Below are 19,530 nucleotides of genomic sequence, written 5' to 3'. Positions count from 1 at the left end.
TCCCTCCCTTGCTTCTGGGGCTGTCCCCTTTCACCAGTGGCCCCATCAAGTTCCCCCACCAGTTGAGGCAGGTGAGTAGCATTTTTGTTGAGGTATTCTTCAACTATCCAAGTGAAATAAAAGCATTTTTCCACTACTTTTATCGCATTGCTACATAAAGAGCAGAAATAAGGAAAATGAACGATAGAAGTGCTTCGATTCGAATGGATATACTATCATCTATTCACTTGCTGGGACATTGTCTTGCATTAAAATAAAACTGAGTATGTTTCATGATTTTATGTGTTAATGATTAACATTTTCACTGGTGAATTACAAAGGTGATAATTTCTGCATCACATTTTAAAACAAATTGTTGCTCAGAGTCCTGTGGCACCTTATAGACTAACAGACGTATTGGAGCATGAGCTTTCGTGGGTGAATACCCACTTCGTCATCCCATGCATCCGACGAAGTGGGTATTCACCCACGAAAACTCATGCTCCAATACGTCTGTTAGTCTATAAGGTGCCACAGGACTCTTTGCTGCTTTTACAGATCCAGACTAACTCGGCTACCCCTCTGAAAATTGTTGCTTGTGATTGTTGCAATATATAATACACTTGTGCGATAAACTGTGCAAATTATTCTCATGCTTCTCTGCTGAAGTAATAGAGCTAATAATTTAAATGAGATGTAGCAATATTTTCCCTTTCCAGTTTCAAAAGTTATTTGAGCCTTAGGCTCGAAAATATCAACAGTGCCCACACTGGAAATAGAATTTTTTCAGAGTTTTGGCCTAATTCAGCAAAAGGACACAAAAAATTGCCCTCACCTCATAAGCTATACTCATAATTATCAGGGTCAGTTCTCTTGTCTTTTTGTGTACAAACCAAAAAGTAGCTTGTATAGTCAAAACAACCCCAGTAATTCTGAACATTTAACTCTTCAATAAACCATGAGTGGATTTGGGGAGTGAGGTGATTACATTAAGAAATTGGGAATACCTCAGAAGTGAATTTAAAATAAATCTATTGGCCCTGGTTCTCTTATCTATGCCATTTACATCACCAGGAGTAACAAAAAGTGAAGCACAGTGGAATTATACCAAAGTTTAAGTGAATGAAGAACCAGGCCCTCTAGTAACCTCAAACTGATCTATATCATTCAAAGGACTGAACATGAATACTTAAATTTCTCACAAAACCAGAGACAAAATAGATGAGACTATAAACCAAAGGAGTTCCTACCCTGCCTTGAGCCCTGTATTCAGTCCAAACGTAATCTCTTCCTGAAGTTTGGCTTTATAATTTATTCAAAAAGCAGCAGCAAAGCTGTAAACCTCAGCCTAAACTTTTTCCTTAAGTTGGGTTACCCCTAGGGTTTCCCTGCAAAGATCTCTCTGTCATAGACCCCAGTTCCTTTTGACCAAGAACAGCTCCCACCTCCTTCATGTTCATAGTGGAGTTAATAAGATACTCCTGCCATAGAGAATCAGCATCTCTCTGCAGAGTTCGAACACATGCTAACAGGCTGAGTCAACAAAAGAACTTTCCCATCCTGTGATAGTGACTCAGAAAACAGCCCTCAAATAACAAAAGATAATACACTCTGGATGAGTTTTAAAACTACCTTAGACATTTGGACATCCAATTCCCATCGAAATTAATGGAAATTGATTGTCCAAAATCCCTTAGAAAGCTATTATAATTCCACTCACTTTGTTTCTATTTCTCATTATATCCAAGTCCTTCTGTGTCCCCCTCCCTACCATAGCATCTGAGTGATACAGGCACCCACAGTTGAAACCACTTGATTGGCTACTGTAGAAATGAAGCAGCTGGTTGACTAGGCATTTTTCAATATCCAGAACCCTTACTCATTTCATTTAATTATATCTGCACCTGTTGTTATTCATTACAGAAAAAGGAATGGATACATTGTTTAATTACAAAAAGAAGAACAGGAGTACTTGTGGCACCTTAGAGACTAACAAATGGAATTCCATTCTATATGCATCCGAAGAAGTGGGTTGTAGTCCACGAAAGCTTATGCTCTAATAAATTTGTTAGTCTCTAAGGTGCCACAAGTACTCCTGTTCTTCTTTTTGCGGATACAGACTAACACGGCTGCTACTCTGAAACCTGTTTAATTACAGAGCATGCAAAACTCTAACTTGAGTCTTTTAAGCTTTGCAGTTCTCAATAATCTAGCACAGATTCCACCACAGATTTATAATTAAGTGCTCAAACCTAACTGCTTTATCACAGATGAACCTCAGGTGTAAAATCCATAAATTATGTTTCTCAGAGAACCACTTTGTTCACCACTTTCTTTTTCTGATGTTCATTCGCAAAGTTTTATTTTACTTGTCTCTTCAACTGGGCATGGGCATGGCGGTGTCCACTAGGAAAACCTCAAAATTTGGGACTAGTGATAACACTAACTGGACTATATGTTGTGTATACTGAAAATCGTGTGGTGGAAAATAGATTTTGTAATTATAGACATGGTTGAAATGTCTATGCTTGTACTGTTATTATTTTTTCCCCCGCCCCCACCATAATAATTCATCAAAGCACTAAGCAAATGCTTAAGTACCATTCTGAATGAGGATGGACAGAGGCATGATTTTACGTGTTTTGCTAAATAAGGATGAATTTAAGCAGATTCTTTGCTGAATCTACACCTGGGCACTTTTCAGATAAATTAAATACACAATGGCAAGGTCCCTTTTGGACTTCATGTATTTTTCTTGTCTTCTGCCCTCCCTGCTTAAAGGAAGCTCTCCCCGGGGATTTTTTTTTTAAATTATCATCATGCCAGTTACAGTGGAAATGTTTTGTCAAAGAGAAGGATCTTGAAGCATGTTCAGCCTTTGGGTTGATCTGAGCTTCTATGGAATCTAATTCCACAACTGAACCTCCTCAACTTCAAATGCTTTGTCTCTGGCTCTCTTGCACTACATCCTGGGGTTTGAAAGCTGCAAGGTCCAAGAAGAATGCAGCGGTCTAGGATTGGTCGTGGATGGAGATACAGTAACTGATAATACTGGGGCCTGATTGGATCCAGGCTTTAAAGATCGGGACCAAGGCTTTGAACTGACAATGGAAGTAAATTGGGAACCAGTGGAGAGATTGAAGCACAGGGATTAAGTGCTCACAATAGCTTATCCTCTTCACAAGGCAAACAGCCACATTTTATACAAGCTGGAGCATTTCCATTGATTCAACTTCATATTTGGTGAATTACAGTAATCCAGTCAGGAGGTGGGGGGCGGGGGGCGGGGGGCAAATGCACCACTGTGGCCAGATCCTCCTCTAGGAATAAAAGAGTTTTCTAGCAAGCTGCAGGTGAAGGAAGGTTTTTTCCTATCACTAATGTTACTTGATTGTCTGTTTATATTACGGTAGCACCCAAAATGTGCAGAGAGCTGTAGAGACTTATAGGCAGAGACAGTGTCTGCCCTGAAGGGCTAAAGTCCTAAAATAGTTTTTATATTAGTAACAGGGGTTGTTACTTTATAATAAACACAGGTAATTTATATTATAATATAACTTCATTTAAGGAAACAGTTAAGGTTAATAAATGACAATGTACTTAACTATCACATAATTTGCCCAAGCTCTTAAAATCAAGAAAATGATTAGTTAATGACATCAATATTACATTTGCCCACATATTAAACAAATATATTATTCTGATTAAGTATTTAAAAATGTGTATTTCATCAAAATACCATGTTTTAATATGTTATCTTTGTTAACTTGATTTCAGACTCCAGATATTTTGTTCTAAGGGATACCGTTAGATAGAAAATATCAGTTAACATATTTATCAATTGATAGCAAATATTTTTGCTAAAGTATTTATGATTGCTACTTCTCTATGTATTGCTGATGTTAGATACAGCACTTTGGGGAATCACTATTATACTGTTCATATTTTGGCTGTTATCATTTCTGTCTAGGCTTTACTGAAGAGTGGTTATACAACAAGAAAGTATACACATTAAGGTCTCACTGATTTAAGTGAGAGCCACTCTTGTCTCTTTATCTATTCTGAGTTCTTATACAGCACCTATCATTGGGGTGTCTGAGGTTATGTCTACACTACAAAGTTAAGTTACGTCGACAATCCTCCACCGCTGTAATTAAACCGCTTGTTCAAGACCACACAACAGACCTTGTGACGGTGGAGCACGTCCACAGTTGGTGCTCTTGCATCGACAGAGAGAGCAGCGCACCATGGGAAGCTATCTCACTATGCAACTCACCACCATCTGCCACTGGGTGCTCTGGGCAGGGATTGCAGTGCATCATGGTGGGCTCAGCATCCCATGATGCAGTTTTCTTTCTCCCATCATTCCATGGGCTTCCTACTATATATCGCGCCACTTTTCAACAGCCCCTGTAAACTGTGTGTCTGTCATCTCTGTCTGAAAGCATGGATCCTGGATTGCTCTCCAATCTTGCGATGAGCGTTATGAACACAATGGGTTTGATCTTGCAATATTTAATGAGCTGCAAATCTGATAATGACACCGTATTGTTTGCCCTGCTGTGTGCCATGGAAAGTAACAATTCAAGATTGATGGTGGCATTCATGGAGCAGCTGCACACAGTGGACCATCTGTACTGGGCTCAGGAAACAAGCACTGAGTGGTGGGATTGCATCGTGATGCAGGTATGGGATGACGAATAGTGTCTGCAGAACTTTTGGATGTGCAAAGCCACCTTCCTGGAACTGTATTTGGAGCATGCCCACACCCTCCGTCGCAAGGACACCAAAATGAGAGCTGCCCTCACAGTGGAGAATCAATTGGCGATTGCTGTGTGGAAGCTGGCAACTCCAGACTGCAACCAATCAGTCGCGAATCAATTTGGAGTTGGAAAGTCCACCGTGGGGATTGCAGTGATGCAAGTGTGCAGGGCCATTAATTGTCTCCGGTTACAAAGGACTGTGACTCTGGGCAATGTGTGGGAAATAGTGTATGGCTTTGCAGCAATGGGATTCCCTAGTTGTGGCAGGGCGATAGATGGCACACATATCCCAATTTTGGCCCCAGACCACCTTGCAATAGAATATATCAACAGAAAGGTCTACTTTTCTATGGTATTGCAAGCACTGGTGGATCACCGGAGTCATTTCATCAACATCAATGCAGGATGGTCAGCAAAGGTGCATGACACACACATCTTCAGGAACACTGGCCTGTGTAGAAATCTACATGCAGGGACTTGCTTTCCAGACCAAAAGATTGTAATTGGGAATGTGGAAATGCCAATTGTGATCCTGGGAGACCCAGCCTACCCCTTGCTCCTGTGACTCATGAAGCCTTACACCAGAAACCTTGACAGCAGCAAGGAGCACTTCAACAGCAGGCTCAGCAGATGCAGAATGACCATGGAATGTGCCTTTGGCAGATTAAAGGGTCACTGGTGCTGCCTTTTCGGCAGGCTAGACCTCAGTGAGGAAAATATTCCCATGGTCATGGCAGCCTGCTGTGCTCTGCATAACATTTGTGAATGTAAGGGGGGAAAGTTTCCACAGGGGTGGAGCCTTGAGGTGGATCAGCTGGTGGCTGCTTTTGAGCAGCCAGACACAAGGGTTATTAGAGGAACTCAATGGGGGGAGGGGGCTATTTGAATCAGGGAGGCTTTGAAGGAGCATTTTGACAGTGAGCCCCAGTAATGTGTCTTTCTATAATTAAGGCTACCTTTTAGTCATGGGTATTTTTAGTAAAAGTCACGGACAGGTCACGGGCAGTAAACAAAAATTCACAGCCCGTGACCTGTTTATGAATTTTACTAAAAATACTCATGATTGAAACCTGGGGGGAGGGGACTGCCCAGGGCCCCCGCGGGTGCTGGGGGAGGGTGGCCCGGGTGCTGGGGTAGGGAGGCAGGCAGCGGTTTGTAGCATTGAACCCCTGCTGGGAGCTGCAGGGGCAGTGCCCTGGGTGGAGGCAGCATGCAGAGCTGCCTGGCCACACCTCTGCCTAGTAGCTGAGCAGGAGGGATGCGCAGCTTCCAGGGAGCCCCCCAGGTTAGCCTGCCCAGAGCTTGCCTCACCGCCTCCCATGCCCCCAATCCCCTGCTCCCTTCCACAGCCAAACTCTGCTGCTGGGAGGGGGACTGCCCCAGCAGCAGCAGCTGGTCCGTCTGGTGCAGGGGCTGCCTGAGCTGCCCCTGAACCAGGCACACCGGCCACTACGGAGGTCATGGAAAGTCACGGAATCCATGACAGACTCGCAGCCTTATCTATAATGCATTGAGCCAGGCATTGCTTTCCTGCACTATAGTATGACCCTTGTAATGATCACTGAATGTGCATTAAGTGTCTGCAAATGCTACTATTGCCACTGTGTATGAATTTCAGAACCAACCATCATGTGTAGGAGACCAATAAAGATTTGTTTTCTTTTCATAAGTTCATTTTTATTTAACAGCTATACAAACATTTCTATTACCTAGAAGGAACATTACAATGACGAGTACTTTTTAATGAGGCTGTCATAGCTGGGTGTATGTCCAGCTGTCATTGTGAAACATGCCTCTAAGGGTGGAGTGCCTGGGGTACTGCGGTTGGCCAGGAACATGCAAGGAGTGGGGGGGGGGCAGCTTTGGGGAGGGCATGGAAGGCAGTTCTGAATGGGCTGCAGAGGGAAGTGAGCACAGATGTGTTCTGCCTGCAATCAGGGACCTCAGCATGTCTGTTTGGTCCTCAAGCAGCTGTATCATCTGCTCCTTCCCCTGTTTCCTCTTCTGGCTATCCATTCACTGATAGCCTCTCTCCAAGCTCTCTGCTCACTATCAGCAGCATCAGACGATTGTAGCACTTCCCTGAACATGTCTTCCTTACTCCTCCTGGTACGTCTCCTTATCCAACTGAGCTCCTCAGCCGGTGTGCAGGAGGAGACTCTCAAGGCCACATCTCCAAAAGCTATAGAAACAATTGACAGAGGCACTGTTGTGAGTGCCTACACCGCCTTGATTCATACAAATTACATACATTTCTCACTCTCCCTTGGCAAGCACACAGCACATCGACAGCCCTAACCATGGTGAATTGGACACAAGGGAGAGGGGGTAAGATGGAACAACGGGTGGGGAGAGGTTAACAGGGGGATCATTAATCATTACAAGACCTTAGGGACACTATTCTGAATACTGGCACTGTTTTCCACAGTTGGGGTAATAGAAGCTGATATCTCGCTCCTGAGGGTAACTAAGGATGCTCCTGCATGCGTGCGGCTGCAGACCAAGTCCATATGCTGCTCACCTGTGTGCTACTTTGGTGCCTGCAGACATAACTGCTGATTGGCACAGCAAAGTTTCCTTCCGCAGGGGAAGGAACAAGGCAGCCCTCCTGAGGAATCTGCAGCAAAGGATTGCAGAGTACCTCCACAAAAGTTTCCTAGAGATCAGTACGGAGGATTCCCGGGACATCCTGGTGTGCATCAACAAACTTTTCAACATGTCCCCACCCTCTCCCTCTCCCCCCATTCTACACAGTGGAATGAGAAACAGATGCATACAATGCTACTGTTAGTTATTTCTATCCCTCTTCTACCCTGGAAACAAAAATAGCTCTACCTCATTTCTCCCTGCAATATCAAAGCACAATGAGTACTTACCGGAGCTCCCTTCTCCTGCATCTGGCATGCCAGAGCCAGAGTGCTGGGACTGGCTAAATCCCTCCGGAGATTAAAACATGCCATGCCACTGGACAACCCTGTCACCTGTCCTCCATCCTCCTCCAACTTCAGTTCCTCATCCACTTTGTCCTCGGGGTTCACTCCACTGGCTGCTGCCTCCAGTCCCCATGGAGTATCCACGGGGCTCTTGGCAGTGGAGGTGGGGTTGCCACCGAGGACATAGGCGCCAACTCTGTGGGTGCTGTAGCACCCACGGGGAAAAATTAGCAGGTGCGCCTCACCCACCGGCAGCCACGCTCCCCCCTCCTTGTCTCCTTCTCCTCCCCCTGCCTGAGCACACTGCGTCCCCGCTCCTCCCCCTCCCTCCCAGTTCTTTCCACCACCTAACAGCTGTTTGGCGGCACTTAGAACTTTCTGGGAGGGAGGGGGAGGAGCAGGGATGCGGCGCGCTAGGGGAGGAGGCGGAGAAGAGGCGGGGCAGGGGCACGGACTTGGGGGAAGAGAGTGGAATGGGTGTGGGGCTGGGTGGGAAAAGGCGGGGTAGGGTGGGGACTTGGGGGAATGAGTGGAATGGGGATGGTGTGAAGGCAGTGCAGGGGTCGGAAGAGGCAGGGTAGGGGCGGGGCCAGGGGCAGGGGCTATCAAGCACCCACCGGGCAGAGGGGAAGTCGGCACCTATGACCAAAGATGGCGTGCAGCTCCTTGTAAAAGCGGCATGTCTTTGGCAACACACCAGACTGACGATTGGCCTCCCTTACCTTCTCGTATGCCTGCCTCAGCTCCTTGATCTTGGTACAGCACTGCTGCGTGTCCCTCTCAAACCCATTCAGCTCCATGCCAGGAGCAATCTGCCCGTAAGTATCGAAGTCCTATGGCTGGAGCAGAGCTACAACTGCACAGCCTCCTCTCCCCACAGACCCAGCAGATCCAACAACTCTGGTGTACACAGTGCATTTGTGTGGGGAGCTGCCATGGGAAGATGCTATGTGAGCTGTCCACACTGAGAAAACAGGAAGTGGAATTTCAAACATTCCCGGGGCTTTAAATGGGGGAGGATCGCATTCCTGTGTACCTGGCTGCAGGGCCGGAGTTCAAAGTGGTGACCAGAGCGGTCATGATGGGCATTGTGGGACACCTCCTAGAGGCCAGTTAGGGTGCCATAAGCAACATAGTGTCTACACTGGCACTGCCTCTTTCTAACTTCATCGCAAAAAACTGTATGGCTCTCGTCCACGTGGTTTTATTATGCTGGCATAGCAAGAGAGTTAAATTACCGGGAGGAGCATTGCAGTGTATAAACCTCCACTATTTTGTCAAGAAACTGTAGTGTAGACATGGCCTCAGTTTGCAGCCAGATTTTGCTGAAGCTGGCACTTCAGTTTTGAATCTCTACCACAGAGAAAGAAGCTTTGAATAAGTAGCAGTAAATCCAGAATAAACAGCAACAGGGTTAATTAGACTGTGGGATGGTAGGAGTTACCCTTTACAGTCCAACTTTCCACTACTGCAGTTGAAGGTAGCATCAGCCTTCCCAACCTTATAAAGAGCATGGATTAACCTGGAAGCTGAAACCAAGGTATTTCTCCAGCAGTGAGATGCTCTTTGTTCTGTAGCTGCAGTGGTAAACTGCTAGTGGTGCCAGTAACTGTAAGTCTTATAGAAGCGTGGCTAGAGTTGTGTGCTCCTTTTAGATATGATGTTCTTTTGCCTTCTGTGTGATGTTGTGAAACATACACCCTGTTATCCATTTAAGAATTAGGTTTTTCAGCCACCTTCTCATGAGATTAGGCACAGGTACAAAGAGGTGGTTTGAGATGATTACATATGTTTCCTTTATATATTTACATTCTGGGGACCACCCACATCACAGAATGTATTTAAATTGTTCACCAAACTTTCTTTTGGAGTCAAGACTAAATTACAGATTCACTTTTCCCAGACTACAAGAAAAATTTGCTACTTTTCCAATGACTCTTATTAGACGCTTTTTTTTTAAAGAGTAGGATCTCTTCACTGGAGACCTTTCAAATAGTGGGGAAAGTCTTCACATGTCCTAAATTCCTTTAACTGTTAGTTATTTAACTCTAGGTTGCAATAAAATTCTAAGAGGTTGAAAACAAGCTCCTTTTTTTGCACACAAATTTAAATATTTTGGTGGTGGTTTGGGGAAAAGGGGTGAAATCCCCATTAGAAAAGGTGAGTTCTTGTCTATTTTCAAATGATACGGACAAATTCTTCTGAGCTTTATGACATTATAGTATTATTTTAATTATTTCAAGCGATAAGTCAGCATTGCTTCAAGGCTGTAATTGAGCAAAAAAAATGGCCTTTGGGAAACATGAGGTCAGTCTTATTTGATGTCACAACACTGCCAGTGTAAATATCTACTAGAAAGCTCTTTGTAAGTTCTAACGCTAATGGAGTAATCTTTTCCTCTGTTGGGGAATGCACACCTGTCAGTATCAAAAATGTTCTTTTATAACATTTAAAATCTGTCATGTAATGCTTTTAATTACCATAATATTCTCAAAATCCATTGCTCCTGTAATAATCAATTGGTTTCCTCGAGTATTAATAGTCAACAACAAGTTAACAAGCTACTTGGCAACAAATATAATACTTCATGTCTAATTATTTGGGTAATTAAAATGTACTTTTTCTATTATTCTTTCTCCAGAATGCTAGAAGATGACCTCAAGTTAAGTAGTGATGAAGAAGAGAATAATCAGGTATGAGCTACTGAATTCAAATGTAATCTGTAGAATGTTTAATACCAAGACTGATTTATTCAAGTAATATTACCCTATTACTTTTTAAAGTATGTGTAGAGGTTATCAAAATAATTTGAAGTACTGTAAATGAAAAACCAGATGTGCTTGTTTCATGCCAGATTGTTTGTTTTAACTACTGTATTTAGTGGAAATGTGCTACACTGCTCTTGATTTATTAGCTTGATGTAATGCGGAAATATTTTTGGATAAGTCTGTTTTTTAAATAAAAAAGAATTCTGTATTAAAGACTCAGGTCAAAATCTTCAACCCTGGGTGTCCAAAGTAAGGGTCCTAAATCTATATCTGGCACCAAAAATAAAAATGGCCTGATTTTCAAAAGGTGCTCAGCTCCTGCATCTGCCATTGAAGTCAATGGGATTTGCAGGTGCCCAGTACTTCTAAAACCCAGGTCACTTACATGTTAGTACATGAATTTAGGTGCATAACTTTAGGTGCCCAGGTGTGAAAAGGTTAATCTCATTGCTTTTAATTTCTCTTTAGTTTGGCTACATCTACGCTTGAAGCTAGGGGTGTGATTCCCAGTTCAGACAGACATAGTCACGCTAAATCTTATTGCACTAGAGCAGTGGTTTTCAACCTGTCGTCTGCGGACACCCAAAGGTCCGTAGACTATGTCTAAGATTTCCAAAGGGGTCCGCACTTCCATTTGAAATTTTTTAGGGGTCTGCACATGGAAAAGGTTGAAAACCACTGAGCTGGAGCAGTTTTTCTCAACTTCTGGTCTATGGACCGGCGCCAGTTCCTGAGATTTCCCTGACACAGTTTAGAAAGGCAGCAAGCCAGTCCCTGGTATCAAAAAGGTTGCGAAACACTGAGGTAGAGCACTAAAAATAGTAGTGTAGCCGCAATAGCACAGACAGCAGTGAGCAGCAGCATGAGCTAGCCACCCAGAATACAAACCTGTGTGGACCCCATGGGTATGTACTTGGGGTGGCTAGCCCATGCCGCCGCTGCCCATGCTACTGCAGCCACACTACTGGTTTTAGTGTGCTTGCTCAATGAGAGCTAGTGCGAGTAAGTTGATTCAACTCAAAATCACACCCCTAGCTCATAGTGTAGACATAGCCTAAGTGTTGGTATTTTAAAACATGCTGCAAACTATAAAGAACTCAAACCCTTTTGATATTTATATTAGATAAACTAATATTTCACCAATTTTGAATAAAACAGTTGGGTGTTAAGAAGATTCAGTGCATGGATTAAAGTTGTTTGCCATATTTATAAAATTTCTTTTTGTTTAATGTATTTCATACAAGGGATCCCGAAACACGTCCAAGTCAATTACTTTTCTTGCATGTCTAGGCAGTTTAATGTATAGTACGTAGACAGACTAGGGCAAGGTGACATAAGGGACAAGGAGGATGTTTTGGGAACAGTAATTGAGCTCAAGGAATTGTTGGGTTCAAGGAGTAGGATTTGTGTGTTTTAGGAGAAAAGTTAGGATTTAGGAGTCACAGTAAACCACTGAGTTAAGGAAGAAGAGATGAGTCTCAATTAAGGATGGGATTTGGAGTCATGAAAACATGGGACAGGGTAGCTGTTTCTGCAAATGGTAGAAAATAGGCATATGGAGCTATATTTCCCATGGCAAATGGAGATAGGTATAAATAAGAAGGTGTATGCTAATCAAGGAATGCAGGGTATAAGAACATAATACATTTTTGGGGGAAAATTTGTTGTTAATTCCTGCCTACTTCCACAGACCTGGTGTCTTTTTCTCCCCATGCCACAACATCTTCAAGCTAAGAATACCTTTCCTATGGCTTAGCAACTGGTATTGTGAATGTTAGCTTCTGGAATACTAAGTACCGTGCGATAGAATATTACAATGTCGCCTTATTGTTTTGTATGATCTATTTCTCTGCTTATACCACCTAATATCTTGTTTACCTTTTTAATTATTAGTGTGCAGTGCATTAATGATTTCAATGACTTTTACTCTGTTGCCCCTTTTTCCTTATCGGTGTGCTGGAAGATAGCTCCATTTAGCACATCTTCCTTGGAGTGGTTCCTCCATCTCAGATTAATTATTTTATATTTTAGACACTGACCCCCTTTTGCCGTCTGCAGGACCAATCAGCTAAATCATCAATATCCTATAGAATCTGTTTGCATCATTGTTCCTTAATATTTACTCTCCCTCTCAGTTTAATTATCTTAGAAATCCTGGAGATCTTGACCCCAATCCTGGGCTGCCTCCAAGCTGTGCTTAATGCCACTTTTGCCCTCTTTCCCACCAGTCCCCTGGGTGGCCAGGAATTAAGGTGTTCCTCAATGTAAATTAGAGCATCTTCAAGGCTGTTCTGACTTATATCATCTCCCTATGCCCTTCAGGGGCCATTCGGGAATGGGGGAACATTGCACAAGTGTGGAAGTGTAGAAATTCTTTGACCTTTTCCCATTTCCCTGGATATATATTCTATATCAGGGGTCAGGAGAAGTACCCTCTTTAGTGGTTCTTTGCCACCCAAGAATTTTTCTGCCACTGGATAGGTAAGACAACATTATGGCTGCCTTGTGCCACCAAAGAGGTATAAATCAACTGAAGCAGGCTGAGGAGCTAGTCCCCTATTTTGAACGCTTTCAGCTAAATCATTGTATATGTTATGAACAGGGCCGGCTCCAGGCACCAGCTTAACAAGCAGGTGCTTGGGGCGGCCAAGGGAGAGGGGCGGCCCCTGCAGCAATTCGGGGACGGCAGGTCCCTCGCTCCCTCTAGGAGCGAAGGACCTGCCGCTGAACTGCTGCCAGGGCCGCAGTTTTTTTTTTTTTGCTTGGGGAGGCAGAAATGCTGGAGCCAGCCCTGGTTATGAACAATTGATTTCCTAAAACTGTTCCCAGCGGCGATTTGGTCTTGTGGTTAAGACGCTGGTCTGAAACTGAGGAGATTGAGTTCACTTCCTGGCTTTACCAAAGTGATCTTGAGCAAGTTGCTGAATCTCTCTGTGTCTTGGTTCCTCATTTGCAATATGGAAATAATCACACTTCTTTACTCCCATGGATTGTCTATCTTGTATACTTATATCATAAGATCCTCCGGAAATGGGCTCTTTCTTGTTGTGTATTTATACAGTGCCTAGCAATATGGGGCCCTGAGCTCTGAGGGGGCCTTCAGGCACTACCATAATACAAATAATCCTTAGTAATTTCCCTTGTTGATGAGAAAAGTAGTAAATGTTCATCTGATTAGCAAGAGATGTGCCTAAATAGGAGTAATCACTCTCCAGCCAGAGTCACAATTTACAACTACCTATCTCCATCTGAACTTCATGGCTTGGTTCCACCCCTGTAGCTGACATTTATCCCCTGCTGTTTACCAGGTTTTTACCCAGAAGCCTATTTTACTTCCTATTCCGTGACTGTTACCTTACCCATTACTCTCAGATTTGAGTCAGAGGAAGAGGAAGGAATGGGGACAGAGAAAAATATATGAATGAATTTCAGTTTTTTATATAACTAATTGCTATTATCCCTCAGAATAATTATAATCATTCAGTTAATTGAGGGGAAATTTTACAAGAACTAGAAAGCTTTTTTGCCATTACTTAAATCATGAAAAAAGATTTTTTTAACAAGAATTCAAAATTTGGAGGGAGATTTTGTATTTGATTTTGAAATATCCAAGAAGCCAATGAAAAATGCTGAGGTTATGCAGGTGAGGAGAGGAGCTGATACATGTCAACACTGATGTTTGGAGAACTGTGACAAAGCAAGAGAGCATGAATGATGGGGATACAAAGGTCAAGATGGGAAATGGATATGTGAATAAGAGCTTCAGTAGAGTGACCAAGGCCTTGTTGGATGTAGACTGTGTTCCAGGGGTTACAATAAGCAAGATGCACAGACTTGGGAGCTATGGGGAGGCAAAAGAGGATGGCGTTGAACTGAGTGTGTAAGTGAGCCTACAGTAATTACATTATCCACACATATTAGACAGTCAATTTTAATTACATAAATGTATTTTCCTCCTTTAATGAGCATAGTTTATCCATTTAAACTGATCATTTTAATTTTACAGGCAGTGATCATAGAAACTGATATGTAGAAGGAAAATTTCCAGTTGGCATATTTTATTTCACACACATTGAAGAAAATTTACCTTTTAATCCCCAATCAATATCTAAAGAGCACACAATTAACAGATAGCTCGGTCATTAACATAAATCTACAAGTTAAAGAGCCACTTCCTTTTGATTTATAATGCATAGAGTAATAATTTTGTCATCATCTCTCTCAGAAAGTGTCTGATGCTTTGTAGCATGAAGATGTCAAAACTGTACTTAAGATTGTTCAGAGTACTGAACTGTGGTGGTTATTGCCTCTTGGTTCCCTGAAGTGTGGAATGGCACATGAAACATTCCCATTAGAATACTCTGCTCTTCATTGTAGAGGTCACTGGATAACTTAAATCAGTCTTGGGTGTAATATTAAAAGGAGATTGCCAATGGTAATGTGAACAATTCATTTTTTCTTCTTTGTCCTTTTACAATATGAAAATTTCCTAACAGAAAGCAGAGCCTTTAACGGAAAAAACTCTCTGGATTTACTTCTGCAATTCATGTCAATCAATGGCCAAATAAATTAACTGACTGCTATACATACATGGAATAATAATCTAACATATTTTTGCAACCCAAGTCTGTTTCCTTGAATGCATTTTTCTTCTTAGGATCAGGTTGGTTGCCACTGAAGTTTTGTGGCTGTGAAAATTTATTACCCACAGAGTCAATCTACATTCAGGCTGCCAAGTCTGAATAAATAGAGTCATTGTGCTTGTCTGGAATATGTAACCAAAGTTCAACCAGTCAGCTTGACTTTCACATCCCAAGGGATTCATAAAAGCCAACACCCTGGTATGTGCTCTTGATTCCTGCCAAAATTTTGTAAAATTGTATAAACAGAAGTTGAAGAAGCAATCAAAACCTGGTCTGAGAAATATGGCTCCAGACTCAAACTCCTGGTGTACTTGAAGAAAAGAACTGAGTTTTAATAGTTTGATTAATAATGATATGGACATCTCTTAGCAAGAACAGGTAAATATTTTATGAAGATTAAAGAGCTATATACAGGGTACATAGGAAATCAATGAATAATTATCTCAAACGCTGCTTAATACATTCATTTTGTCTATGTAAGTTACACAAAAGGAAAAATTAGAGCAGCTTTTACATGTAAATAGCTGCCTTCTTTAGGCACTGATAGAAATAGACAAACACTGCAGGATCACACTATTAGACTAATACGTATGTAAGTTTCCTTCCATCTAAAATATACCATTAAACACTAATGATTCTTAGCTTTAATATAATCCAAAATGAATAAGCTGCTGTCAGGATTCCCAGTAGCACAGGAATTTAGACACTAGTTGAAAACTAGCAGCTCTTTCCCATCCTTGTGAATGAAGCAATAGTACATTAGTCCAGTCACTCAATCACAATCAATACAACTATATATCCCCCAGCAGAAAATAATTTGTTTTTAGAAGTCCTCAAGTTGTGCTTAGTGAATATGTTTTACTACAGCCTACATTATCGGACAATACTATGTCTTGCATTTCTGGCCATGCACTCATCATCAATACAAAGTTAAAATTTGTAATGAAAAGAAAGGCCATGCACATAAACTTCTCCAGAGTCAAATCATTTTTAACAAAGCTAAATAAATCCAAGTAAATACAGCCTCTACATTTGAATTTAAAAGACCCAGGTAATTTGAAACAGTTACTTATTTCAATCTGTAATTAGTTCCGAAACTGGGAGCAAAATGGCTACCTGCTTTTTTGCCATAAGATCTTAGATGATATTATGGGGCTTTATGAAGTCTAATATCAGCCAATCACAGAGCACAGCCAGGTGCATAAAAAGAAAATAGATCCATTAGGTAAATTGGAACAGGGCCATGCAATCTGTTAGTCGTCAGAACTATTTTTAGTCAGGTATCTTGCATAACAGGATGCTAATTGCATTTGCATATGCCATAGCCAGAGAATGTACACACATCTGGTCATTTCAGCATAGTACTCCCTCTATGCACCTCTTCGTTGGTGCTATACTTGGTGCCTACTCAGGAATGACAATGAGCAGAGAGATGAGAACAATCAGACCTAAAAAAACACAAAGCAAACATCTTTTCAACATCAGACCTGGATTTAAAGGGTTGGAAACAAGAGGTTTAGGGTCTGATTCTGAACTACCAATATTAATGGGAGTTTTGCCATTTATTTCAATTGATTAAAAAAAAATCCAAAAGCTTAGTCAAAGCCTGTCTTTTTCAAACTAAGTTGTTCTCCAAGATGTTCTGGGAAACTTGTAAAAAAAAACTTTCCTTTGAGAACAATCTGTTCATGATCATTCTGCATAGTACAAGAAACCTATCTCATGGTATTTTGGCACTTTGGCTTCTGATCCTGACCTGAACCAAGGAGAGCAAAGATGAGCAAAAATGAAAATAAAAAATGTTTGGTTTGAGGGATGGGTGAAGCCTCAGGCCAGCCCTTCCTTAATCTGGACTGGTTTGCTCATCCCTCTGTTCTGTAAATAATGTGACTATATTTCTTGATTGGAAAAAATCATCCTCATTATTAATATGAACTTCACTTACCCCGGGTAAGTCCATTATTATCTGCATATTAAAGGAATGATCCTTTTGGCATCAAACCAAACTAAAATCTGGAGCAAGATTTAAGTAAGTCAATGGAGCCAATTTTCAGCAATGCTGTGGTTTGCCTGTACTGATTTTAAAAGCTTTGTGACATCTACATTTGCACTTTAGCAAGGAATGACAAGAAGACCAAGATTGCCTTACTGAAACTGACAGATAAGACAATATAAGAGTGCAGTCTGATCCTGCCAAACTTGGCTCACATCAGGGCCTGTCTTACAAAATCAGATTCAGTGTATGGAAGGCAGGATCAAGCTCTAAATCTGAATACTGTTGCCATGACTCACAGTGATAACATAAATTAGAGATTGGCCTAAATCACAGACTTCCCCGAAGTTTGGTGAGGTTCACAATAGATCATGTTCTGATTTGGGTTCTTCTCTAGTAGCAAACACTTAAAAATAGACTGTAAAGTAAACAAATACAAGCACATCTTTCTTCGCTCCCTATATTGATGCTGCTAAATAAAGTGGTTTCTTTACAACTTCTCCAAATTCTGTCTATTCCCACCATCACAACTGTTGTCCAAGCCTGAGGATTTCTCACCTTGACTACTGCAACCTCCTCATCTCTGGCTTCCTAAAACCTGGCCTTGTCTTCTTCGGTATACCAAAAACTCTTCCACTGAAATTATCTATATTGCCTGCTATCTGACCATGTTCCAGCCCCAGTCACTAAGGGTCTGATCCAAAAACGAATGAAGTCATTTCAACAATTTCTGCTGACTTTAAAAGGCTTTGGATCAAACACTAAACTCTTTCACTTGTTTTCCCTTGCCTTCCATGTCAAATTTAAATCAAAGCCCTTCACAAATTAGCCCCTGCACTTCTCATTTCACGGTCATATCCTCTAAAGCAGCACAATTAACCGCTGCCTCCCATCTCCTTCTCCCCCTTCATTTCCATTCCTTCTTCTATGTGAACATCTATACATGAAACCCATGTCATGCTTCCATCCTCTGCTCATCTCCTTAAAACACTTCTTCTATGAAGACCATAAATACTAGTTCTCCTGCCAAAGAACTGTTAACAAGCAATAATAAATTATAATCAAATAACTTTAAAAAAAAACATGACGCTCACAAGGCATGAGCTAACTCCACCACTCAATTGCTTGCATGCTGCTACATTTCATCTACCATCCCTTATCTGTCTATGTCTACTTAGTGTAAGTCAGTGTTTCCTGTGCTGGAGAAGTAGCTCTCCCTCCAGAGGCAACAGATTAGTCAGGCAGAGGCATGAGGCAAAGAAGATGAGTTTTGCTGAGGAAAGCTGCAGAACCCCCCCAGATCTGCCCCTCCTGCTCACTGCAAAAGTGCTGCCATGTCTGCAGATAACATAGCAGGCAGCTCCTTGAAAGCCATCTGTCTTCCTTCTCTCCCCTGCCCCCAGTATCTCTCTACAGGAACTATCTGTGGGAGCAGCCTACATATACGAGGGAAAAGGCTCCAGGTGCAGCCAAGCTACACTTCTCTGCTCCTCTGTATTTAACTAAGGCTTGGTGTGGTACCAGGATGCCCTTCCTCAGCACGAGTGGAAGTCTGAGGAGGGAGAAGATCAGAGGTAGCAGAAGGGTTGACAGCAGGGAGCAAGGACAGAGTCAGCTAAATATGTGTCAAAGAGCAAAAAGAATACGAAAGAAAAAAGACAAGACAAAGAGAAAAGACAAGAAGGAATAAAAAGAACAAACAGAAATGACGGAAGAAAGGAGTCACAGTAACAACTGCTTTAGGACATTGCAAAGGGACCTGGAGAAGGGTCCATCTGCCAGATCATCAAAAGAAGTTTGAGAACCGCTATTGTAAACTCTCCAGGGCAAGGACCTTGGGTGAAATCGTGCACCCATTGAGGTCAATGGAAGTTTTGCAATTGACTTCAGTGAAGCCAGGATTTCACCTCTTGTCTTCTCTCATGCCTCCTGACAGTTTGGGCAGTGACTAAAATACTTCGATACTTACAAAATATCACAAACAGTGATGGCAGTGGACAGGGACAAAGTTAAGAATACTTGGGGTATCTAGATCTGCGTTCCATAATTTCATGTGTTTGGCTTTTTGGAATAGTCCAACTTTAACTTAAATTCTCAGGCTTGCTAATGATTTGTTTAAAACTATGGCATTCTGTTGAAGTTTGGGGTAGTTTCCCCTGACGTGTTCACAATTTCAGTGCCACTTTCACTAATTTTTTTTTTTGTCTTGGATTAAGAGAATCCTCCTTTGAAAGAAGACTTTTTCTTTTCGCAAAGTAATTGCTACTTCCCTGAATTGACAGAGAATTTTCCCCAGTGTCACCAGGCATTAGTAATTTTATTAATATAAGATAGAACAAACTTTAATATTTTTGACGTAGACAAGTAGGATCCAAAGTAACTTGTGTCAGTTGGAATGCTACATGTGTATACAAAGAATCTGGCCATAGATCTTTATGGAGTTCTAAAGGC

The 19,530-nt window shown here is 41.9% G+C and overlaps 1 protein-coding gene across 4 annotated transcripts in view; it reads left to right on the top strand.

The window, feature by feature from the left end:
• AFF3 (ALF transcription elongation factor 3) overlaps positions 1 to 19,530 on the top strand; it is a 455,751-nt gene that overhangs the window by 334,659 nt on the left and 101,562 nt on the right. For all 4 annotated transcript variants that reach the window (XM_065580880.1, XM_008167381.4, XM_008167383.4 and 1 more), the window contains one exon: positions 10,317 to 10,368. In XM_065580880.1, the coding sequence (XP_065436952.1) occupies positions 10,317 to 10,368 (52 nt within the window). The remainder of the gene's footprint in view (positions 1 to 10,316; positions 10,369 to 19,530) is intronic.

This window comes from Chrysemys picta, chromosome 1 (genome assembly GCF_011386835.1).
Source record: "Chrysemys picta bellii isolate R12L10 chromosome 1, ASM1138683v2, whole genome shotgun sequence".
Lineage (NCBI taxonomy): Eukaryota > Metazoa > Chordata > Testudines > Emydidae > Chrysemys > Chrysemys picta.
Note: the sequence above shows the minus strand (reverse complement) of the source record. Positions and strands in the feature narration are given on the sequence as shown.